The 19,083-nt window shown below is 52.9% G+C and overlaps 2 protein-coding genes and 1 long non-coding RNA gene across 4 annotated transcripts; 1 reads left to right on the top strand and 2 right to left on the bottom strand.

Moving 5' to 3' along the window:
* The first annotated feature begins 19 nt into the window (after nucleotides 1–19).
* On the top strand, nucleotides 20–2,263 carry SYS1 (SYS1 golgi trafficking protein). The gene is made up of 3 exons (XM_065849880.2): nucleotides 20–203; nucleotides 768–835; nucleotides 1,398–2,263. The coding sequence occupies exons 1-3, from the start codon at nucleotides 42–44 to the stop codon at nucleotides 1,636–1,638; spliced, it is 471 nt and encodes a 156-aa protein (XP_065705952.1). The 5' UTR covers nucleotides 20–41; the 3' UTR covers nucleotides 1,639–2,263.
* Nucleotides 2,264–2,374: 111 nt separating this feature from the next.
* LOC136108289 (neuritin-like) lies at nucleotides 2,375–10,449 on the bottom strand. 2 transcript variants are annotated; one of them, XM_071815610.1, is made up of 4 exons: nucleotides 10,355–10,449; nucleotides 9,736–9,883; nucleotides 6,334–6,570; nucleotides 2,375–5,967 (listed from the first exon to the last, which is right to left on the bottom strand). In XM_071815610.1, the coding sequence occupies exons 1-3, from the start codon at nucleotides 10,395–10,397 to the stop codon at nucleotides 6,345–6,347; spliced, it is 417 nt and encodes a 138-aa protein (XP_071671711.1). In that variant the 5' UTR covers nucleotides 10,398–10,449; the 3' UTR covers nucleotides 2,375–5,967; nucleotides 6,334–6,344. The 2 variants fall into 2 exon arrangements, with proteins under 2 accessions (XP_071671711.1, XP_065706022.1); XM_065849950.2 differs by lacking the exon at nucleotides 2,375–5,967 and having other exon boundaries at nucleotides 6,030–6,570.
* Nucleotides 10,450–16,374: 5,925 nt separating this feature from the next.
* Nucleotides 16,375–18,163, bottom strand: LOC139829230 (uncharacterized). Its single transcript, XR_011741623.1, has 3 exons — nucleotides 17,935–18,163; nucleotides 17,096–17,158; nucleotides 16,375–16,751 (listed from the first exon to the last, which is right to left on the bottom strand). It is a non-coding gene; the product is annotated as an uncharacterized lncRNA (long non-coding RNA).
* Nucleotides 18,164–19,083: the final 920 nt, after the last annotated feature.

Here is a 19,083-nt window from a genome sequence, read left to right as displayed (position 1 = left end):
CGGACCGCCGGCCGCTTCCGGCGCGCTGCGGCGGGCGGGCGATGGCGGCGCAGTTCCGCAGCTACGTGTGGGACCCGGCGCTGATCGTGGCGCAGATGGTGCTGCTGCAGGCCGGGTACTACAGCTCGCTTGGGCTCTGGCTCGCTCTCCTCGGTACGCTGGGCACGACCGGGCCCTCCCTTCACCAGGTGTTCAGCGACGAGGTGAGGGGCGCAGGGCCCTGGGGCGGGGGGGCCTCGCTCGTGGGTCCCCTTGTGGGGACAGGCCCTGCTCCTTGCGCAGGCATTCCTGGGGGTCAGGGACAGCCCCCACTCCTTGTGCAGGCATTCCTGGGGGTCAGGGACAGCCCCCGCCGGTATAGCACACCGGTATAGAGGCAGATCTGCCCCAGTCTGGGGGCTGCCCCCCGATATACAGAGCCCCAGTATGGAGGCAGACCCCTCCCTTTGAATGTGGGGTGCCCCCGGTATTGAGGCATCACCCCCCCTAGTACAGAAACAGACACCCTGTGTAGGTACACCCTGTATAATGACAACTTCCCCCATAGCCCCAGAATGGAGACACCCCCCCACCCTGTTTACAGTATAGAAACAGACCTGTCCCCCTTCTATAGGTACCCCCAGGCAGAGGGGCAGGCCTCTTAGCAGGACTGCCATAGCTGCCCAGGCTCCTCTCACAGATCACAGCACAGGGCTGGGCGGCGGGAGCAGGTTACGTGCTGTGGGCTGTGTTTTGTGCCGTGGTTTCCTACTAACAGTCCTGTGTAGATTTTAGGCTTCTCAACCCCACCGGGGAGGCTCTCCATGATGGCTTTCGTCCTCAATGCGCTCACCTGGTAAGTCAGCAACTAGCTGGAACACCCACATCTTATTCTGGCTTAATATTAAACTTTAAAAGAATTCAGCGTGACCTGCTGCCTCTCTCAAAACATCTGAAAGCCTTGTGCCTGGTTGAGCGTGTTTGCTGAGGGAACTGCTAAATACTGGTTCAGTCGTGTCCTGTCACTGCCTCAGTTTCTCAGCTGGGAAAGAGATTTTCTTTTGTGAGAGATTTTACTGGAAGTTAGAATTAACGGATCTCAGCAAACACTGCTCTATAAACAAGAATGTATTTTGACCCTGCCACTGGGCAAAGATTACTGGGGGAGATTGTGCAGAGATCCAAGCAGGAATTTTTAAACTAAAAGCTCATTTCCCTGCTATCAGATGATGAAAAAGCTGTAAGCGCTTAATCCTTGCTGCAGTGGCTGGGAGCAAGGTCAGAAACGACCTATCTTTAAAACATATAAGAACTTCTAGAACAGATAAATAATTAGCACCAACAACTCCTAGTAGCTTTTGCTATGTCCCCTTTTCCATGGTCACAGCAGAGTTTGTTTATTAGTCTGTGTTTTGCAGTGCGCTGGGCTTGCTGTACTTCATCCGCCGGGGAAAGCAGTGCCTGGACTTCACTGTGACCGTTCACTTCTTCCACCTCCTGGGCTGCTGGATTTATAACTCGCACTTTCCCTCCACCCTGACGTGGTGGCTGGTGCACATCGTGTGCACCGCCCTGATGGCTGCGATCGGGGAGTACCTCTGCATGAGGATAGAACTCAGAGAAATCCCCCTCAATTCTGCCCCCAAATCCAACGTATAGACTCGCTCTGGCAACAACATGCTGCGTTACGTCATTGTTCTCAGCACAAGCGCATCTAATGCCCGAGAATCATCATTGAAGAAGCACAGCAGGTCTGTTCAGACTTTTTGTTTGGTTTGGTTTTTGGACCTTGGTGACTGCATGAGTGTGAGCATCTCCTCTGGCATCAGCCGACAACGGGGGATGAGCAGATGTTTATTTTGTTAACACAAAGCATTTAATATGACTGTACGGTGAGTGTGCTCTTAAAAACTCTTCGTTTATGAGACTGTTAAAAGCCAAGTAGCAGAACTTGATGCGTGAGGAGCATCTGGAAATTAAGAAAGGTGGGAGTGCCCTGTGTGGGTAATGCGGTGGTCAGATCCTCTGGTGGGAGCTGGCACAATGAGCAGTGGGGCTGGGAGCTGCTGCTTCCCATCTGTAACTTGTTTTGGGCTTTGGTTGGAAGTCAAGAGAGTAAATGGATGGGAAGAAAACAGTTGTACTTACCTGAATCACCAGCTGAGACACTAAATAACCTGTAATGTTAGGTCGGTTTGTTTGCTCTTTCCATGTTTAATACACTGAGATGTCAGACAGCAGTTTGCTGAAGAAATCTTTTGTAATAATAAAACTATTCTGTTGCTCTGAGTGTGTTATTGTTCTCCGGGAAGCTGAGCACTTCAGGAAATACCACAAGTGCCTGTGTTACGGCAACAGAAGGATTTGGCCAGGGAAAAACACAGGGCTGTAAGATGCCTGCTGTCTGGGGCACATAAAATTTCCTACAATAAATATTCCATACCTCTGCTGTGAAATGAAGGCATCAGCGAGTACGGTCTTGGGAAGCCAGCGAGTGTCATACTTGCTTCAGGAGTCCCAGCAAACCGGGTTCTCCATGTGTTCAGCTCGAGGCTGGAGCTGTTGCAGGGAAGCCTGCAAAGGTGTCCTGGAGCCGCACTGCTCTGCACGCTTGTCTGGGCCTTCTGAAGTCTAGAAACAGATCTGGTCTGGGAGAGGTGGTGTTTGTTCCAAGACTCTACTTGTTGCTCAGAATAACAGGATGTGCCTTTATTTAGAAGCACTTCAAGTAAACATCAGCCATGGGCAGGCAGGGGCAACACCAGACTGCTGATGGGATAAAACCAGGTGGTTCTTCCAGATCCCTCAGCCCAAGCAAGCAACCTGTGTCCTGCCTGGATTCTGCTGAGGGACAGCCAGTTCGTGCCATCCCAAACAAGGGCAAAGCCATGTCTGAAGGCAGATTTTTCTCCTGTGCACCATCTTGCTGCAGTAACTTGCCCTTATATGTTAATATTTGTGTTAATTTGCAAAAATTATTTGCTAATTCAGTTTGTCAAAAAGTTGTGGGATGATCTGAGATGCAGAAGTTGATAAACAATTCAAAGCTGCTCTTTTTACTTTTGTTACCAGGGAAGTTGTATTTCAATTCCTGCTCTCATATTCAGGTACAATACATTGAGACAGGATAACATCCTGATGTTTTACATACTTGGCAGCTCTGCCACAGGAGGATTGCCAGTTACGTTTGTTTAGACAGACCTTTTTATATTCTGAGGTTTTGCCAGGACCTCTTCCTGACCCAAACCCCTTTAAGCACAGTTTTGAACAGCAGCGCTCTTTCAGAGGGAAGAGTTCACTCCAGTTTTTTCTGGGCAGGAACCAGTGGTTGCTGGAGGGCAACCCTGAGGTCCCTTCCTAGGGCTGCCCTGGAACTCTGCCCTGCAGTCAGCAGGATGGTTCATCCCTCAAAATCTGCTTGTTCCTCAAGTATAAGGAAGTCACTTCCAGTCACTTCAGCCTAGATATAAACTGATGATCCAGTAGGTGCCAGTATCTCCTTCAGAAAAGAGCAGCGAGCATGCTGTGATTGTGATCAGGGGTCAGCATACACTGCCTTGAGGCTGACAAACCCTGGCTTGGTGTCACTCCTATTTTAAGACTCTTCCGGGGTCATTTTGTCCTCTTCTGCTTTTTGTTGCTGTTATTGAGAAACAACATCCCAGTCCCGCACAGGGAAAATTTGCAGGTTTAATTCGAGGCTTAATACCACACTGAAGCACAGTGTGAACTCTTGTGTTCTTCAGGGGCGGTCTTAAGTGTGAGCTAGAAGACTAAGCTGACTACGAGAGAGCAGAAACAAAGCCACGTTTGTCCCATTTCTTAAAGGAGAGTGTACAGCTGATCCCAGAGCTGTGGTGAGACCATATTAAAAAGGTGCTACCTGTGTTCCCCTCTAAGAAAAGGGATGAAAACTTTGGAGTGAGGAACACTTACCTCCTTATGCTCTGAATACCTGAGATACCTGTAACCACTTCAGCAGCCTCCCTTTGGGATGGTAAAGTCTGGGTGCAGTTCTGTGTCTGGAGACCCTCAGAACAAGGCAACAGAAAGAACCCTTGACAAATGTGGATTTAACACAATCTGTGGGACATCCAACAAGCTGCACTGCATGAGCATGAACTGTGCTGAAGGATTAGAAATGCTTTCTGAAAGTCTGCTGACTTCGAGGACTGAATCTGTGTATTTTTTAATTAAATCAATTGTAATTGTCCTAGTCATAGGGGAAGTTCTGCTAAAAATGAAACACTGATTGAGGAGGGAGCCTCTGAAACTCATCACTCCCATGCTGTGAGACCTAATTTTCACTTACGTGCTTCCAGTCAGATTTAGGAGCACCTTTGGCTTTAAAAAAATCTGCTGTTCCGTACCAGAATAGTGACAGATGGTCTTAATTTCTTAATGAATCTTTGGTTTCTTGTGTGCAATAGTTGGGTGATTTGCTTCCAGGGAAGATATGCCCCAACACCTGCTCTTCTCAGAGACCGGGCAGCATCAGCTAACCATTTGTATTCATATCTCCGCAAAAAGAAGACTTCTTGGAGATCTCCACTGAGACTTACATTCCCCTTCCTCAAAGCTTTTAAAAGTAGAAAATTTTAACAGAGAGGAAGTTGCCAAATCCAGAGAGAAACTAAGAGTTGTCAAGTTGGGGGACTGTGCTTATTTGTTTTCCTAAAGGCATTAAACACCTGTTCTAAACAAAGAGCAGGTACAGGATTTGGAGGCAGGAAGACTCCAGCCTTGGTTGTACACAGGACCCACCTGCTTCAGCTTTCCCCAGCCGTGCACCACAGGCAGGAAAAGAGGTAACAGGGAGGGGGGAACTGGATCAAACAGCAAATGCTGCTGTTGGAGCGGAAGAAGAAAAACCGAAGCAGCGGAACGGTTCCCTCCAGGTTCACCCTTTACTCACCACAAGGCTTTGTGCCCACGATGCCAAGTACAGAAGTGACGGCTCTGGTGTCTGTACAAAGCCCAGGTGGCTCGCACTGGTGTGCCATCTGAACACCAGCTGCTCCTCTCTGACTTATTTTGTGGAATTTGCCTCAATTTATTTGTTCCCTTGTGCTGCTGCAGGAGCAGAGTGTCAAGTGATAGGGACAGTAAAAAGAACATGTGAAAGCCAAAGCAGAGCAACACAGCCCATCACTAAAAAGCCCAACACCACCGTCAGTAAAAAGATCCTTTGCTGCAGGAGAAGCTTGCCCACACATCTGTAGTGCATCCAGTAGGATCTCTGGAGCTTGCAGAGCCCCACAGCCCCTGCTAACACTGGAAAGCACATTTTCAGGTTTGGTGAAATACCCAGCTGGTCATAGCTCCCGTGGCCCCGTGCAGCCAGGCAGGGCACAGGGCTTCATCAGCATTCTTACAACACTGAACTGCCCTGTCCTGCTTGATAAAATTGCTGTGTTTTTCTAACATAGCCAGAAATCGTGGGCAAGCACCTCTCCATTGCAAATACTTTCATGCTTGTACTGAAGCTCCAAAACTAACAACACTTTGAGCCACAAAGGAGATGAGACTATTATCAAACAGGAGCCAGGACAAATAGCTTCTACCATGTTGTAGACTCTACAACAAACTTTAATACTGTGGAGTTATACTCTGCCAGCCACAGAGCTGCTTACAGGTACATTTGGAGAAAGCTTTAAAGCCAAAAAGTTGCTATAAATCCTTTTGTCCTGCTAGCTTGACAGTCCCTCTCCCCTCAAATATTTTTGCCCTCTATTTCATTAGAAAAGGGTTTTACACATTACACAGGGGTTACTCAGGAATCCAGATGTGTACAAGAGAAGTCATGCACTTGTGATTAATCTTCAGCAGGGGTTTCACCATGTCCTCAAAGGAAAAAGACCAGGACAGGGTGATAAGGATTCCTTTCTGCCTTTGACGGGACATACACCGGCCCCTGCACCTCACAGATCAGTGGTAAAAACGTCCATCTTCTTTTCAGTGCCCAAATCAAAAATCTGGAGAGTTGATCTGGTGGAAAGTGTCAAAGTAAACACATTTCCTTCCCGTAGCCGTAGAAGGAAGCAAAAGTATTCAGTGTTCACAACCAGTTTATCATTTTTCCTCATACCCTCTGCCCCGTATCTACAAGTTCCCCAGTTCTGCAGTCAGCCAGATCCGTGTCAGTGCCTTGAGGGAGAAGGGGATAGGTGTCACCCCAAATTACAGGGAAACAGCAAAACCCAGGAGCTGCGCCAAGCTCTTCCACGTCTCATGGGTGCAGGATGGAGCCAAGTGTTCGCTGAGCACCACAAAGTGTATTCCCCCAAAGGTTCGTAAAAATAATTGGAAAGATGCCACGACATGTGCTGCCACCCCCTTAGCTGCGATACTTACAGAGCTGCAGTTCATAAGTTCATCCAAGTAATGATGAGGGGGATGCCGAGGATGGAAATATTGGGAACGTGGGTCCAGGCAAAGCTGTGGGCCATGCTGGGGCTGCAGAGGTCAAACAAGCTGCCTTGAAATTTGAGTTTTTGAGATTCCCTTCTCAGCATCTCCCAGACGGCCGCTGCTTCCTTCTGGCACTCCCTGAGTGCTGTCAGGGCACACGTATGGAACTCATCCCAGTACCTGGAGCCAGGGGAGACACCACCTCATCAGTCCCCCCCATCCATCCTTTGCTGCCCTGAGCCTGCCCATGGTATTTTATCATCCCCTCCCTCATCTCCCAGAGCATCTCAGCTAAAACTCCAAACACACACTGTGGCCAGTGCCAGATGGAATGACCCCACACTGCATTTACCCAGAGCGGTATCCAGCCTGCCAAGGTTTTATCCCCCTCCCCAAGCTGCTTTTTTACCTCTGGTGAAGAATCACAGTGGCTCTGCCCACAGGTGCCAAGCTGAGCAGGGAGAGGAGACTCCAGCTGCCTGGGGACCAGGACAGCAGGTACCAGGCTGGGCTGTGTCCCTCCACCTTGGGGAGGACAGAATGGGCATCCCTGCCTGATTTTTCTTTGGCTGTCGAGTATCTGAGGACAGCGAGGCACTAGACTCCCTCAAGGCTGCTGTAGCTGCCGCAATGGGGAGGGGACCCGCAGCCCAGGAGGTTGCTGCATCCACACTAGTGTGTCCATAAATCCTGATGCAGCTGAATTCACAGGCAAGGTCTCCATTTTGTAGGTACAAACCCACAAAATGAAACACCAGGAGCCCAAAAGTCTCAGCAAATGCCGTGGGCCACCCTCTCCTCCGGAAATGGCTCCTCTCCAAAACAAAACCTTCCCCAAGGGACAGATACGACTCTCCACCATGCTTGCTGCTAACCTTCCCCCCATGACTTCTTTCAAAGAGAGTTCCTTTTACCCAAAAGTAACTTCACACAAGCATTTCATATTACAGCTTCTGTGGAGCAACTGATGTCCTGGCACCCAGTGCTGGGGTAAGGCAGGGACCAGCCTCTGCCAGCCCACAGCACCCAGCAACCTGCACCCCGAGCACCCTCCTGCCCACCCCTCCAGCTCAGCTTTGCTGCCTCATGTCAGCTGGGGCTGGGCACCACCTCCGGGCCATCACACACCAGCAAGCTGGGGAGTGCCTAGGGGACATGAAGATGCAGCCCAGCCAAGCTGAGACCCTGCACATGGGAAAAGGGCTGCTCGGTTTTTCCCAAGTGCCCTGTGCTGGAGATACCACCTTGTGCAGACACATGGACCTGAGTGCTCTACTTACTTGGTTTTCCTACCGGGGCTTACATCAGAACACCAGCTGTGAGGGAGTTCATTAAACTGAATCATTGTGGCAGAATAAATGTCCCCAGATAATGAGAAAAGCTGGTGCCAACCCAGGTAACCTCCTGTGCTCGCTCCCAAGCTGCAGCAGCAGCAGGAGGCAGCTCTGCTAGGTGAGGGTTAAACTGAGCCTGTGTCTTTGGGCAAAGTAAGGCTGGGGGAAATGAGAGGGGGATGACAGCTCCTGCCTGGTTCTGCTTTCAGCCTGGATGGCAATTCACAGTGTTTCATCCTTCGCAGCCTCCATCTGCTCAGCCAGGCGGGCTGCACCAAGCCCCAGAGCAGCACCACGCACGCAGAGCCATGACGCCACCAGCCCCAACTCTGCATCCGTCCCTCGCCCGCACTCCTGGAGAGCGGGCCAACGCACCAGGAAAGCGGACAGCAGCAGAGAAGGCTGAGGATTACATGCAAATAATTCAGAAGTACTTGCTGGCAGGAAGTTAGGAAATCAACTTTTTCTGAGCCACAGCAAGCCCAGCTACGACCTGTTCTGTGATGGTTTGTGGCCCAGAGTGTGAGAAAAAAATCTCCCACACATTTGATGTGAATCTCAGCAGCAGAACCTCTCCTCCGGCAGTCAACCACACCATGTGCTGGGCTGCATGCTCAGTAGTTTTCCAATACCAAGCAGCCGCATGTTCAAAAAAAGTATATGTTAATATTACAGCCTAAAGCAGAGCCATTCCAACCCAGCCTTCACCACACGCCAGAGAGGATTTGCACCCTGAGTTAGGCTGTCCTATGGAAAAAGTAGAAGAGGAGGTCACAGCCAACCTCTCATCAGCATGTTTGCTGGCAGGGTAATGCATGGACAAAATATATATATATATATATTTTTTTTTTTTTTTTTTTTTAAATGGGGGGTAGTTAGTTTTCCATTCTCTTTGAGCAAAGTAGTTTTGTTGAAGTGTTTTCCACTTCTGACAACTCTAAAGTTACCTATTTGTGCTGGGGCAGGCGGGAGGACCCTCCACCTGTCTTGGCAGTGGTACCAGCTCCTCGTCCTGGCTCACCAAGAGCCCGACCTGCCTCCACTGACTGCCCCCCTCCCCGCCAGATGTCAGGCAGCTGTGCCGGCACCAAGAGCAGATCTCAGAGCCTCTCCCATGCCACCACGGGCAATGCCTTCCCCTCCCAGCCCATGGAGTGGTTTTCAGCAGCTCAGAAAACCTGACCCACAGGGCACTCAGCCCTCTGCCTTCCCTGGCAGCTTTCCGCTGCCCCAAGGCACCCAGGTTTTCCCTTAATTGCTGTCTGCATTTCCCTATAACTCTTTTTAACTCCCCACAACTCACTGCTGGGGACAGAGAGCTGCCTCCATTTATCTCTGCAAACATTTTATTCCCACCCTTCACTTGCCCCCCAACACCTTGCCGCTTCTGCTCGTTTCCTTTCCTCAAAGCTGTCCAACAGCACCCCTCATTACCCAACAGTTACGACAAAGTTAGCATCCCTCCCACACCATCATCTCAGGGCACTTACTACAAACCCACAAAAACCAGCACTGAGGCAAATTCAAGCCAGAAAGAGGAAGCGTCTCAGCAGGAAGGGTAAAAGTCTGGTTTGAGCAGCAGGATCCAGCTCCGGGCTGGGTGCAGGCTGCTCCCTGAGCCTCTCCTGGGGGACAAAAGGGATCAGGACCCACCAGCCCCACTCCTCCCGACTGTGGGCAGCCAGGGCGTCATGGGACCAGTCATGGGGGCTGGAGCTATTGCTAAGGGTTGGGGATGCAAACTCCAGCTGGAGCCGAGCAGCAGATGGACAGAGGGAGCTCGCCGTGTCTGTCTGAAATTGAAGCAAGGCGGGGAGTGCACCTGCGTGTGCACAGACTGGTGGGATCCAAAAGAACAGAAGAAGAGTTCAGAGAGCAGCACCCAGCACAGGGAAAACGCCAAAAAACACACTGGCCATGCAGAACAGATAAGCCCCAAACCCTCCCTAATTCAGGGAGCAGCCCCACAGGCTGGGACGTGCAGGGGGTCCTGGCACGGGGCTGTACTCACCCGCAGACACGGTGCAAGCCCTGTAGGTCAATGCCATCTGCCTCCTCGTACGTGGCCATGTTTTCCCCCAGCTTGAGGATGCAGTCTGATAAGTCTTGGTAAACGTTGTGACAGGTGGTGCCCGATGCCAGCAGCCCGGCCAGGTGCCCTGCCAGCCACCAAGGGGGTCGGTATGAGCACCCCGACCTTGGGTGGACAGAGCCCACCTCATTCCCGGGGTGACCCGAGTACCCTGCGCTGTCACAGCGCCGGTGCCACCGGGGCACAGTGAGCTCCCTCTTCCACTCGGGGAGCACAACAGCCTCGGTGCAGCCCTTGCCGGTGCCGGGAGCCGATGCGGCGGCAGCCAGGGTGCCCGCTCCCAGCCTGCCCCAGCTGCTCACCCGCACGCAGCACCAGCACCCCCGGCAGGCAGCAGGGACAGGCGGCGGACACGGCCAGCTGAGTACCGCCAACCGGGACACACCAGGGAGACACGGGGCACCGATCCAGCGAGGAGATCCCACATCACCCCCCGCCCGGACACCCACCCCAGGGGCCACCGGGGAAGCGGCCCCTCCCCACCACGGGCACCCCAAACCCCATCCCGAGCACCTCAGTCGCAGCCCGGCAGCCTTACCCAGGGTGAGGAGCAGCACAGCCGGGCACCAGCGCTGCCCCATCCCGCCGCCCGTATCCCCATGTCCGGCCACGCTCCCTGCCCGCCCTCGCGGCTCTGACCGGGCCTAATTAGGAAGGGGGCGGGGCCGCGCTAACGACCGCCCGCAGCCGCCACATACTCGCAACTCGACCCCATCGCGCCCCGCGGCTCCTGGATCCTGCAGCTCTGGACCTCGCGGCATTACATTCCCCTCGGGACTCTGTGCCAGCACGCACGGATCCACACATCCTGCACCCCAGGGACCGGGCACCCACAAGCCCCATGGCACCCATTCACCAGCACCACTCCCAAAAGCCCCACGCCATTCCCACGCAGGCTGCGCTGCCCACTCTGCGTGTGTCACCCCGATGGGGAGCAGGGGCTGGGCCGCTGCCAGCAGCAGAAACACGGGCAGGGCACGGATGGCTTTGCATCGAGTTTAGTTTCTTGGCACAGCACACGGGAAACCAGCAAAGGACGTGAAGCAAAGCCCCGGGTGTGTGTAGTTCAAAGCCTTAAACATCAGCACATACAGCTCCCAAACCTTCTCCCTCAATCCTGGCACCAACTATTCCCAAAACTCTCATGACCTTCAGGGGATTAGTCAGAATTTTGCATCGTTACAGCCTAATCCTGGCTCTTCCCAGTGAGTCCTCATGCTTTCCGTCCAGCAGGAAAGGGAGCCAGAGGTCTCCTGGCTGCTTGGATGGTATCAACACAGGGCTTGGTCACAACAGAGCTCACTTGTTGCTGGTGACAGCTTTGCTGTTGGGGACACCACTCTCCAGCAGCCCATGAACCAACCCACAGGTGCCCAGTGCCATGAGCTCTGCAAGTGGGACCCCTCTGTGCACAGGGACCCCCTGTCCCTGGGGCGGCTGTGCCAGCACCCCAAGCCACCTCCAGCCCCAGGAACCCAGAGCGAGCGGAAACCACAACTCTGCAAATATCAGAAAATGACAGAGAGCACAAGTCTGAAAAAACATGAATAAATATATTTACAGAGAAAAAAAAAATATAGTAAACCTCTTTACAGAAACAACCTGAACTACGACAACTATACAGAAAAAAAAAAACACGAAATACAACAATTTACAGAAAAAAAACAAAATACTACGAACTAAATACAATCAACACACTAAATATAACAAACTACAAAACTCCCTCTTCTACAGTCTCACCCACCCCACTAAGCCTATCAACAACATATCAACTATCCATCCACCTCCATTTCTTCTACTATCTCTTCATCCACCTCCATTTCTTCTATCTCTTCATCCACCTCCATTTCTTCTACTATGTCTTCATCCACCTCCATTTCTTCCTCAACCTCTCCATCTACTTCCATTTCTTCTTCGATGACCACCTCGTCCACTTCCATGTCTTCCTCGTCTGTCAAATCCACCTCCATCTTCTCAATCTTTCCTTGAATAACCCAGCGCCGTGCACAGTGTGGTGTATCCTAAGGCAAAAGCCAAGCAGAAATTGCATTGGTCCTGCCCTGGGCAGCCCAGCAGAGCTGTAGGACGGGGGTCTCAGCACCCCGACCCCTCTCGCTGCCCAGGGAGAGCTGTGGGGTGATGGGTCCCCTGGGCATGTCCCCAGCAGGAGCTGCCTGGAGTCTGGGCAGCTCCTGGGCCACCAGCACCCATGGTCTGACACCTGTAGCCAGATGATCCTGCGCTTTGTGCACTTTGGCATCTTCTGCAGCAATTTGTTCTTCCAGATCTGTGAGGGGGAGCAGAAAGGGCAGAGGTGAGCAGCCATGTCTCTGCCCTGTGGGGGGTCCGAGGCACAGACCCCGGCCCCACACGTCCCTCGGAGCCCTTTAGCTCCTTGCCATGTGCTGGTGGTTTTCCATCTCTGCACTGCTCCCCAGGCAGGACTGGGCTGCCCTGGCTCCAGCCTGGAAAGGGGCAGAGGAGGCACGGTCTCAGGTTTTGGGCAGCACCAGCTGCTCCCGCCGAGCATCCCTCCGGCACGAGCCCGGGGTGCCCTGGGCTCCCCTGGGGACGTGTCCCCCCAGGCAGGGATGCTCGATTTCAGCAGGGCATGAGCAGCCCAGAAGGGCTTCTCCCAGCCCTTGGCCTTGCAGGGGTGGGTGGAGAGGATGAGTCGAGCTTCCAGTCCCCCAAACATCCCAGAGCGGGGTCCCCACCCCACGCCACCCCTGCGGTGCCTGCTCCAGCCTGCCCGGGCAGTGGGGGCTGTACCTTCAGCAGTGCAGGTTTCATCTTCAAGTTGTTCATAATGAAAAAAGAGTGGGAATGGAAAGATGGGACTGGCTTGCTGGGTACAGGTGAGAAGGGTTGGGAGGTATGGGCAAAGGCACGGGGAAGAGGATACAAGGGCTGGACTAGCAGGGCAAGCGGGAAGAACTGGGAGCAGGGGAGACACGACAGGCTGTGTAGATTGCTCGGGGGAATTGCTGAGTTGTGGTCGTCGCCAGGCACCAGCGCTGCAGATGGAACATGGGCTGTGACATCGCACCTTGGTGACACGGGCACTGCGGTGTTGGCTGTGCAGCAGGGATGGGCATGACCCCCCCCCCAGTGGTGGTTATGGATGTACGGATGGATGGATGGATGGATGGATGAGTGGTCCTTCCCAGCCATCCCATTATGCCCAGGAGCCATCCTCACCCCTCAGAAAGGTTTTTCTTTAGCTGGTTCCTGCAGTAGCTGAAGTTTACCTCCCTGTTCATGGACATCCCTTATCAGGCCCTAATCTCGCTCTGCCCCTGTACAGCACAGCCATTCTTCCATGTGGGCATGAATGGCACTGCAAGTCCCAGCCTGGGTACTATCAAGGAAGACTATAAAGTCTTTGGGGTACAAGTGAATAAATCTGGTGCCCAAGTCATCTTTTCCTCCCTTCTATCAGTTGAAGGAACGGGCACAGCCAGAAATAGATGTATAATGCACATAAACTCCTGGCTTTGTGGCTGGTGGCATCCTGAGGGTTTTGGCTGCTATGACAATGGGACATTGATGACTATAACCAGCTAGGGAAGGATGGGATCCACCTGTCTAGAAGAGGCAAGGGAATGTTTGGCAGCAGGCTGGGCAGCTTGGTGAGGTGGGCTTGGGGACAGTGTCCAAAGTGGCAATGCTCACACCACCACATCCACCTGAGCAATAAGCCAGGCCAACCAGAGCAGCGGCAAATGTTCCTGAGCTGCCTCCCCAGATGAGGACCAGAAGGCCAACAACCGCCAGGGTGTGTATGGCTGTGGTGGATCCTTCCGCACCCCTCATGGGAAATCCGCACACTCAATTCCTTCTCTGAAACGTCTGTGCACCAACGCACGCAGCATGGGGAACAAACAGGAACAATGAGAGATCCGTGTGTGGTCACACAGCCATGATCTCTTTGTGATTACAGACACGGTGGCACAGCTCACACAACTGGATGCTGTAATGGAAGGGTCTGTACTCTTTTGGAAAGACAGGCCAGCAAGGGCAGTGTAGGAGTTGTGCTTCATGACAGAGCAACTCAAATGTATCAAACGCTGCATGGGGGGATGAAAAACAAGTCAAGAGCTTATGGGTAAAAATGAAGGGCCAGGCTAATCTGGGTGACGTGTTGTGGGTGTTTCCTACAGGCCCTGATCAGGAAGAGAAGCTGATGAGGCCTCTACAGACAGCTGGAAGGAGCCTCATGGCCACGGGCCCTGGTTGTCATGGGGCACCTCAGCCACCCTGATATCTGCTGGGGAGACAACACAGCTCAGCACACACAGTGCAGGAGGTTCCTGCGCAGCGTTGATGATAACTTTTTGACACACGGGATGGAGGAGCCAACAAGGAGAGGTGTGCTGCTGGAGCTTGTCCTAACAATATCTTTAATATCTTTATCAATTATTTGGATGAGGGACTGAGTACACCCTCAGTAAGTCTGCAGAGGACACGAAGCTGGTTGGCAGTGTTGATCTGCTGGAGGGTAGGAGGCTCTCCAGAGGGATCTGGACTGGCTGGACCGTTGGGCTGAGGCCAATTGTCTGAGGTTGAACGAGGACAAGTGCTGGGTCCTGCACTTGGGTCAGAAAAAGCCCAGGCAGCCCTACAGGCTTGGGGAAGAGCAGCTAGAAACGTCCTGATAGAAAAGGACCTGGGGGTGTTGGTGAACAGCAGCTGAACATGAGCCAGTGCATGCCCAGGTGGCCAAAAGGCCAACAGCATTCTGGCTGTATCAGGAATAGTGGGGCCAGCAGGAGCAGGGAGGTGATCTTTCCCCTGTATCAGGCACTAAGGAGGCTGCACCTCGAATTCTGGGTTCAGTTTTCGGCCTCACAAGACAAAAAAGGTCTTGAGGTGCTGGAGAGAGTTTAGAGAAGGGAAAGGAGCTGAAGCACAAATGTGATGGGAGCAGCTGAGGGACCTGGGCCTGTGTGGCCTGGAGAACAGGAGCTGAGGGGAGACCTTCTCGCTCTCTACTACTGTCTGAAAGGAGGTTGTAGCGGGGAGGGTGTTGGTTTCTTCTCCCATGCTGGTGGACAACAGGTTGAACAGGAGGCAGCAATGTGCCTTTGTGGCCAAGAGTCTCCTGGGGAGCACTAGGGAGTGTGACCAGCAGGTTGAGGCGGGTTATCTTCCTCCTCCGATCTACCCCAATGAGGCAGCATCTGGAGTTGTGTGTCCAGGTCTGGGCTCCCTAGTTTACAAAGGACAAGGAATTACTGGAGAGAGTCCAGTGGAGAGGCACAAAGATGATGGGGGCTCTGGAGCTTCTTTTTTAAGAGGAAAGACTGAGAGAACTAGGTCTGTTTGACCTGGAGAAGAGAAGCTGACAGAGGATCATGTTTATGCTGATAAATATCTCCAGGGTGGGTGACAGGGTGGGCCAGACTCTTTTCAGTGGTGCCCAATGACAGGGTGAGGGGCAACGGGCACAGACTGACACACAGGAGGTTCTGTCTCAACATGAGGTGAAACTTCTTTACTGCAAGGGTGCCAGAGCCCTGGAACAGGCTGCTCAGAGAGGCTGGAGAGTCTCCTCCTCTGGAAACATACAAAACACACACAGATGCCACCCTGTGCCACCTGCTCTGGTGAACCTGGTCTAGCAGGTGGGTTGGACTAGATGACCTCCAGAGGTTCTTCTCAACCCCAAACAGTCTGTGATTCTATGTTGAGTTTCTCAAGAGACAAGAGGCCCTGCAGAGGGATGGGGCAGACTGGAGCACTGGGCGATGATGAATGGGTTAATGTGTAACAAGCCCAAATGCCTATTCTGCCCCTGGGAGGGGGCAACAGCTGCACAAGTGTAAATGGGGAGAGGAGCAGCTAGAGAGCAGCCCTGCAGAAAGGGATCTGAGGTGCTGGGGGTGCAGTGGTTCAGGAGCCAGCAGTGTGCCTGGGCCCAGAGAGGGCAAATGGCATCTTGGGGACATCAAACACAGCCCGACCAGCCAGCTGAGAGAAGGGATTGTCCCACTGGGTCTACGGTTGGTGCAGCCTCACCTGGAGCGCTGTGTTGGGCTGGGCCCCACCATTTGAGAAGGACTTGAAGGTCCTTGCATGTGTCCAGAGGAGAGGAAGAGCTCCCACTGACTCCAGCCCGGCCACTTCTGCAACCTGGGAGCAACCCCAGTCCTGACACCAGCCTGATGGGGAATAGCTCAAAAGCCTTGAGCATGTGCAGGTTCAGAGTCTTAAACAGCAGCACCTACAGCTGCAAAACCTTCTCCCTGATCCCAGCACAAGTCATTCCCAAGGTTCTCATAGTTCACTCGTTGCAGGTGACAGCTTTGCTGTTGCGGACACCACTCTCCAGCAGCCCATGAACCAACCCCACTGGTGCCCAGTGCCATGACCTCTGCAAGTGGGATCCCTCTGTGCACAGGGACCCCCTGTCCCCAGGGTGGCCGTCCCAGCACCCCCAGCCACCTCCAGCCCCAGGAACCCAGAGCGAGCGGAAACCACAACTCTGCAAATACAAGAAAATGACAACGAGCTCAGGTCTGAAAAAAACAAATATATTTAACAAAACAAACACAATCAAATAAACAAAACTATTTACAGGGAAAACAACTGCAACTAAGTACAATAAACCCTACAACTCATCTCTAGTAAATAACCCACCCACCTTCTTGCAGTGGCTGCAGGCAGTGCCTGGGGAACATACTCCTATCTGGCTGCTGGTATGTCCATCCTCAATCTTCAACTATCCATCCACGTCCATTGCCTCCTTGATCTCTGCATCTACCTCCATTTCTTCTTCTGTCTCTTCATCCACGTCCATCATCTCCTCCTCCGCCATCACCTCAACCTCCATCTGTTCTTCCATCATGTCATGTACGTTCATCTTCTCCTCCATCTCTCCTTCCTTCATCCCAGCAGCCAGATAAGCAGCTCCTCGGCAAGAGGTGGTGTATCTTAAGCCAAAATACAAGCAGAAAAGTGCATTGGTCCTGCCCTGACCAGCCCAGCGGACCTGTGGGACGGGGGTCTCAGCACTCATGACCCCTCTTGCTGCCCAGGGAGAGCTGTGGGGCGACGGGATCCCTGGGCATGTCCCCAGCAGGAGCTGCCTGGAGTTTGGGCAGCTCCTGGGTCACCAGCACCCATGGGCCAGCACTTGCAGCCAGTGGATCCTGTGCTTTGTGCCCTTCAGCAGATATGGGAGTGACACAGTCTTGAGGGAGCAGAGAGGGCAGGGGTGAGCAGCCATATCCCTGCCCTATAGGATCCCAAGCACAGACCCGTGCTCTACACCTACCTCCTTATCCTGCGCAGGTGGTTTTCTGGCTCTGCGCTGCTCCACAGGCATGGCTGGGTTGTCCTGGCAAATACAAGAAAAAGACAGTTCAGGTCTTATAAAAACTTAAATACATATATTTACAGAAAGAAAGGAAAAAAAAAAAGAACAAAACCACAAACACCTATTTACCAAAAAAAACCCCAATTAAATACAACAAACCACGAAACTCCCTCTTCTAATGTCTAACCCACCCACCAAGCCCCACAACATCATTACACTGGTTGCAGGCAATGGCTGGGGAGCACGTTCATATCCGGCTGCTGGTACTTCCATCTTCAACCCAATCTTCAACTACCCATCTACCTCCATTTCTTCCTCTGTCTCTATATCCACCTCCATTTCTTCCTCCAGCTCAGGCTCCGGGCAGCACCAGCTGCTCCCGCCGAGCATCCTTCCGGCATGAGTCCGGGGTGCCCTGGGCTCCCCTGGGGACGTGTCCCCCCAGGCAGGGATGCTTGATTTCAGCAGGGGATGAGCAGCCCAGAAGGGCTTCTCCCAGCCCATGGCCTTGCAGGGGTGGGTGGAGAGGATAAGTCAAGCTCCCAGTCCCCTGAACTTCCCACAGTGAGCTCCCCATCCCATGCTATCCCCTGCGGTGCCTGCTCCAGCCTGGCCAGGCAGTGGGTGCTGTACCTCCAGCAGTGCAGTTTTCCTCTTCTTCAAGAGCTTCATAATGAAAAAAGAGTAGAACTGGGTTGGTGGGAATAGGTGAGAAGGGCTGGGTGGTATGGGCAAAGGCATGGGGAAGAGGATACAAGGGCTGGACTAGTAGGGCAAGCAGGAAGTGTGAGCTGTACCTCCAGCAGTGCAGGCATCCTCTTCCTCTGGACCTTCACAATGGGAACACAGCAGCAGTGGCAAGACTGCATTGAGGCACTGGGAGCAGGCGAGAAGAGCCGAGTTGCACATCCGAGGCACCAGGAGCACAGGAGACAGGCTGCATTGTGCTCATCAATGGACACCAGCAGTTGCAGCTGGAACACGGGCTTGGACATCACATCTCTGTGACACGGGAGCTCCAGTGCCTGGCCAGCGCAGGTTTCATTGAAGGACGACTGCACTGGGGACTCCAGGCAGTGGAGGCTGTACCTCCAGCAGCACAGGTTTCATCTTCTTCAGGATCTTCATAACGCAAAAAAAGTTAAGAGGGGAAAGATAGGACTGAGGTGCTGGGAGCAGCTAAGAAGTGCTGCATTGTGCTCATCAACGGACATCAGCAGTTGCAGCTGGAACACAGGCAAGGACAGAAATACAACAAACACAAAGAGAGACTCAGTCTCCCTTTTCCCAGATTAATCATGTGAACTCAGTTATTCATTACTCCAGTCTTAAGGTTTCTTAACTCAGAACTCTTAATTTGTGCACCTACAAGCAAAAAGATAAATATCTACCCAGCCAACAGGCAAAGGGCTCATCCTTCCTCCTCCTTCACGGTGCGGGCATCCCCTGTATCGCACTGGGAAGCACAAAAGCCTGAGCAGTCCAGCTGCTGCTACAGCCGCTTCAAAAGCTTTTTGAGAAAGCTCGTGTTTTATACCCTCTAGCTGAGAGATTTGCTCTATAGCATTTCAGTAAGTTAGCAGATTTTGACGAAACTGCCAGACAAAGGTGCCGCCTGCAGGAGGCAGCAACTTCCAGGCGATAATAGTGCATCGTAGCCCTGTAGCTCGCTCTTGCCACTTCTCCTGCCCCCCTGGAGCTCTGCCTCTGACCTAACGCACTGCTCCCAGCACACGTCGGGCCTTGGCATGAGTTAGGTTAGGCAAAAACCTGAGCAGCAGCAGAGTGAACAGTCAACACCACACGCCAGTGATGTTTTGCAATGAGGATCTCCTCTTATGCCGATGCTGCCTTGTGCCTCCGTTCAGTTCCAGCCCGGTCACTTCTGCCAGCCAGCAGCTTCCCCAGTCCTGACAGCAGCCTGGTGGGGGACAGCTCAGATGGGG

The sequence above is a fragment of the Patagioenas fasciata genome, chromosome 16, assembly GCF_037038585.1.
Source record: "Patagioenas fasciata isolate bPatFas1 chromosome 16, bPatFas1.hap1, whole genome shotgun sequence".
NCBI classification, from domain to species: Eukaryota; Metazoa; Chordata; class Aves; order Columbiformes; family Columbidae; genus Patagioenas; species Patagioenas fasciata.
Note: the sequence above shows the minus strand (reverse complement) of the source record. Positions and strands in the feature narration are given on the sequence as shown.

Bases quoted from the DNA above. Each gene is read 5' to 3' on its own strand.
- SYS1 (XM_065849880.2), top strand. From the start codon at position 42: ATGGCGGCGCAGTTCCGCAGCTACGTGTGGGACCCGGCGCTGATCGTG. The intron at 204-767 runs GTGAGGGGCGCA...AGTCCTGTGTAG, and splicing joins ACCAGGTGTTCAGCGACGAG to ATTTTAGGCTTCTCAACCCC. The intron at 836-1,397 runs GTAAGTCAGCAA...TGTGTTTTGCAG, and splicing joins GTCCTCAATGCGCTCACCTG to TGCGCTGGGCTTGCTGTACT.
- LOC136108289 (XM_071815610.1), bottom strand. From the start codon at position 10,397: ATGGGGCAGCGCTGGTGCCCGGCTGTGCTGCTCCTCACCCTGG. The intron at 9,884-10,354 runs GTAAGGCTGCCG...GGTGGCTGGCAG, and splicing joins TGTGCTGCTCCTCACCCTGG to GGCACCTGGCCGGGCTGCTG. The intron at 6,571-9,735 runs GTGAGTACAGCC...CCCTGGCTCCAG, and splicing joins GGCTTGCACCGTGTCTGCGG to GTACTGGGATGAGTTCCATA.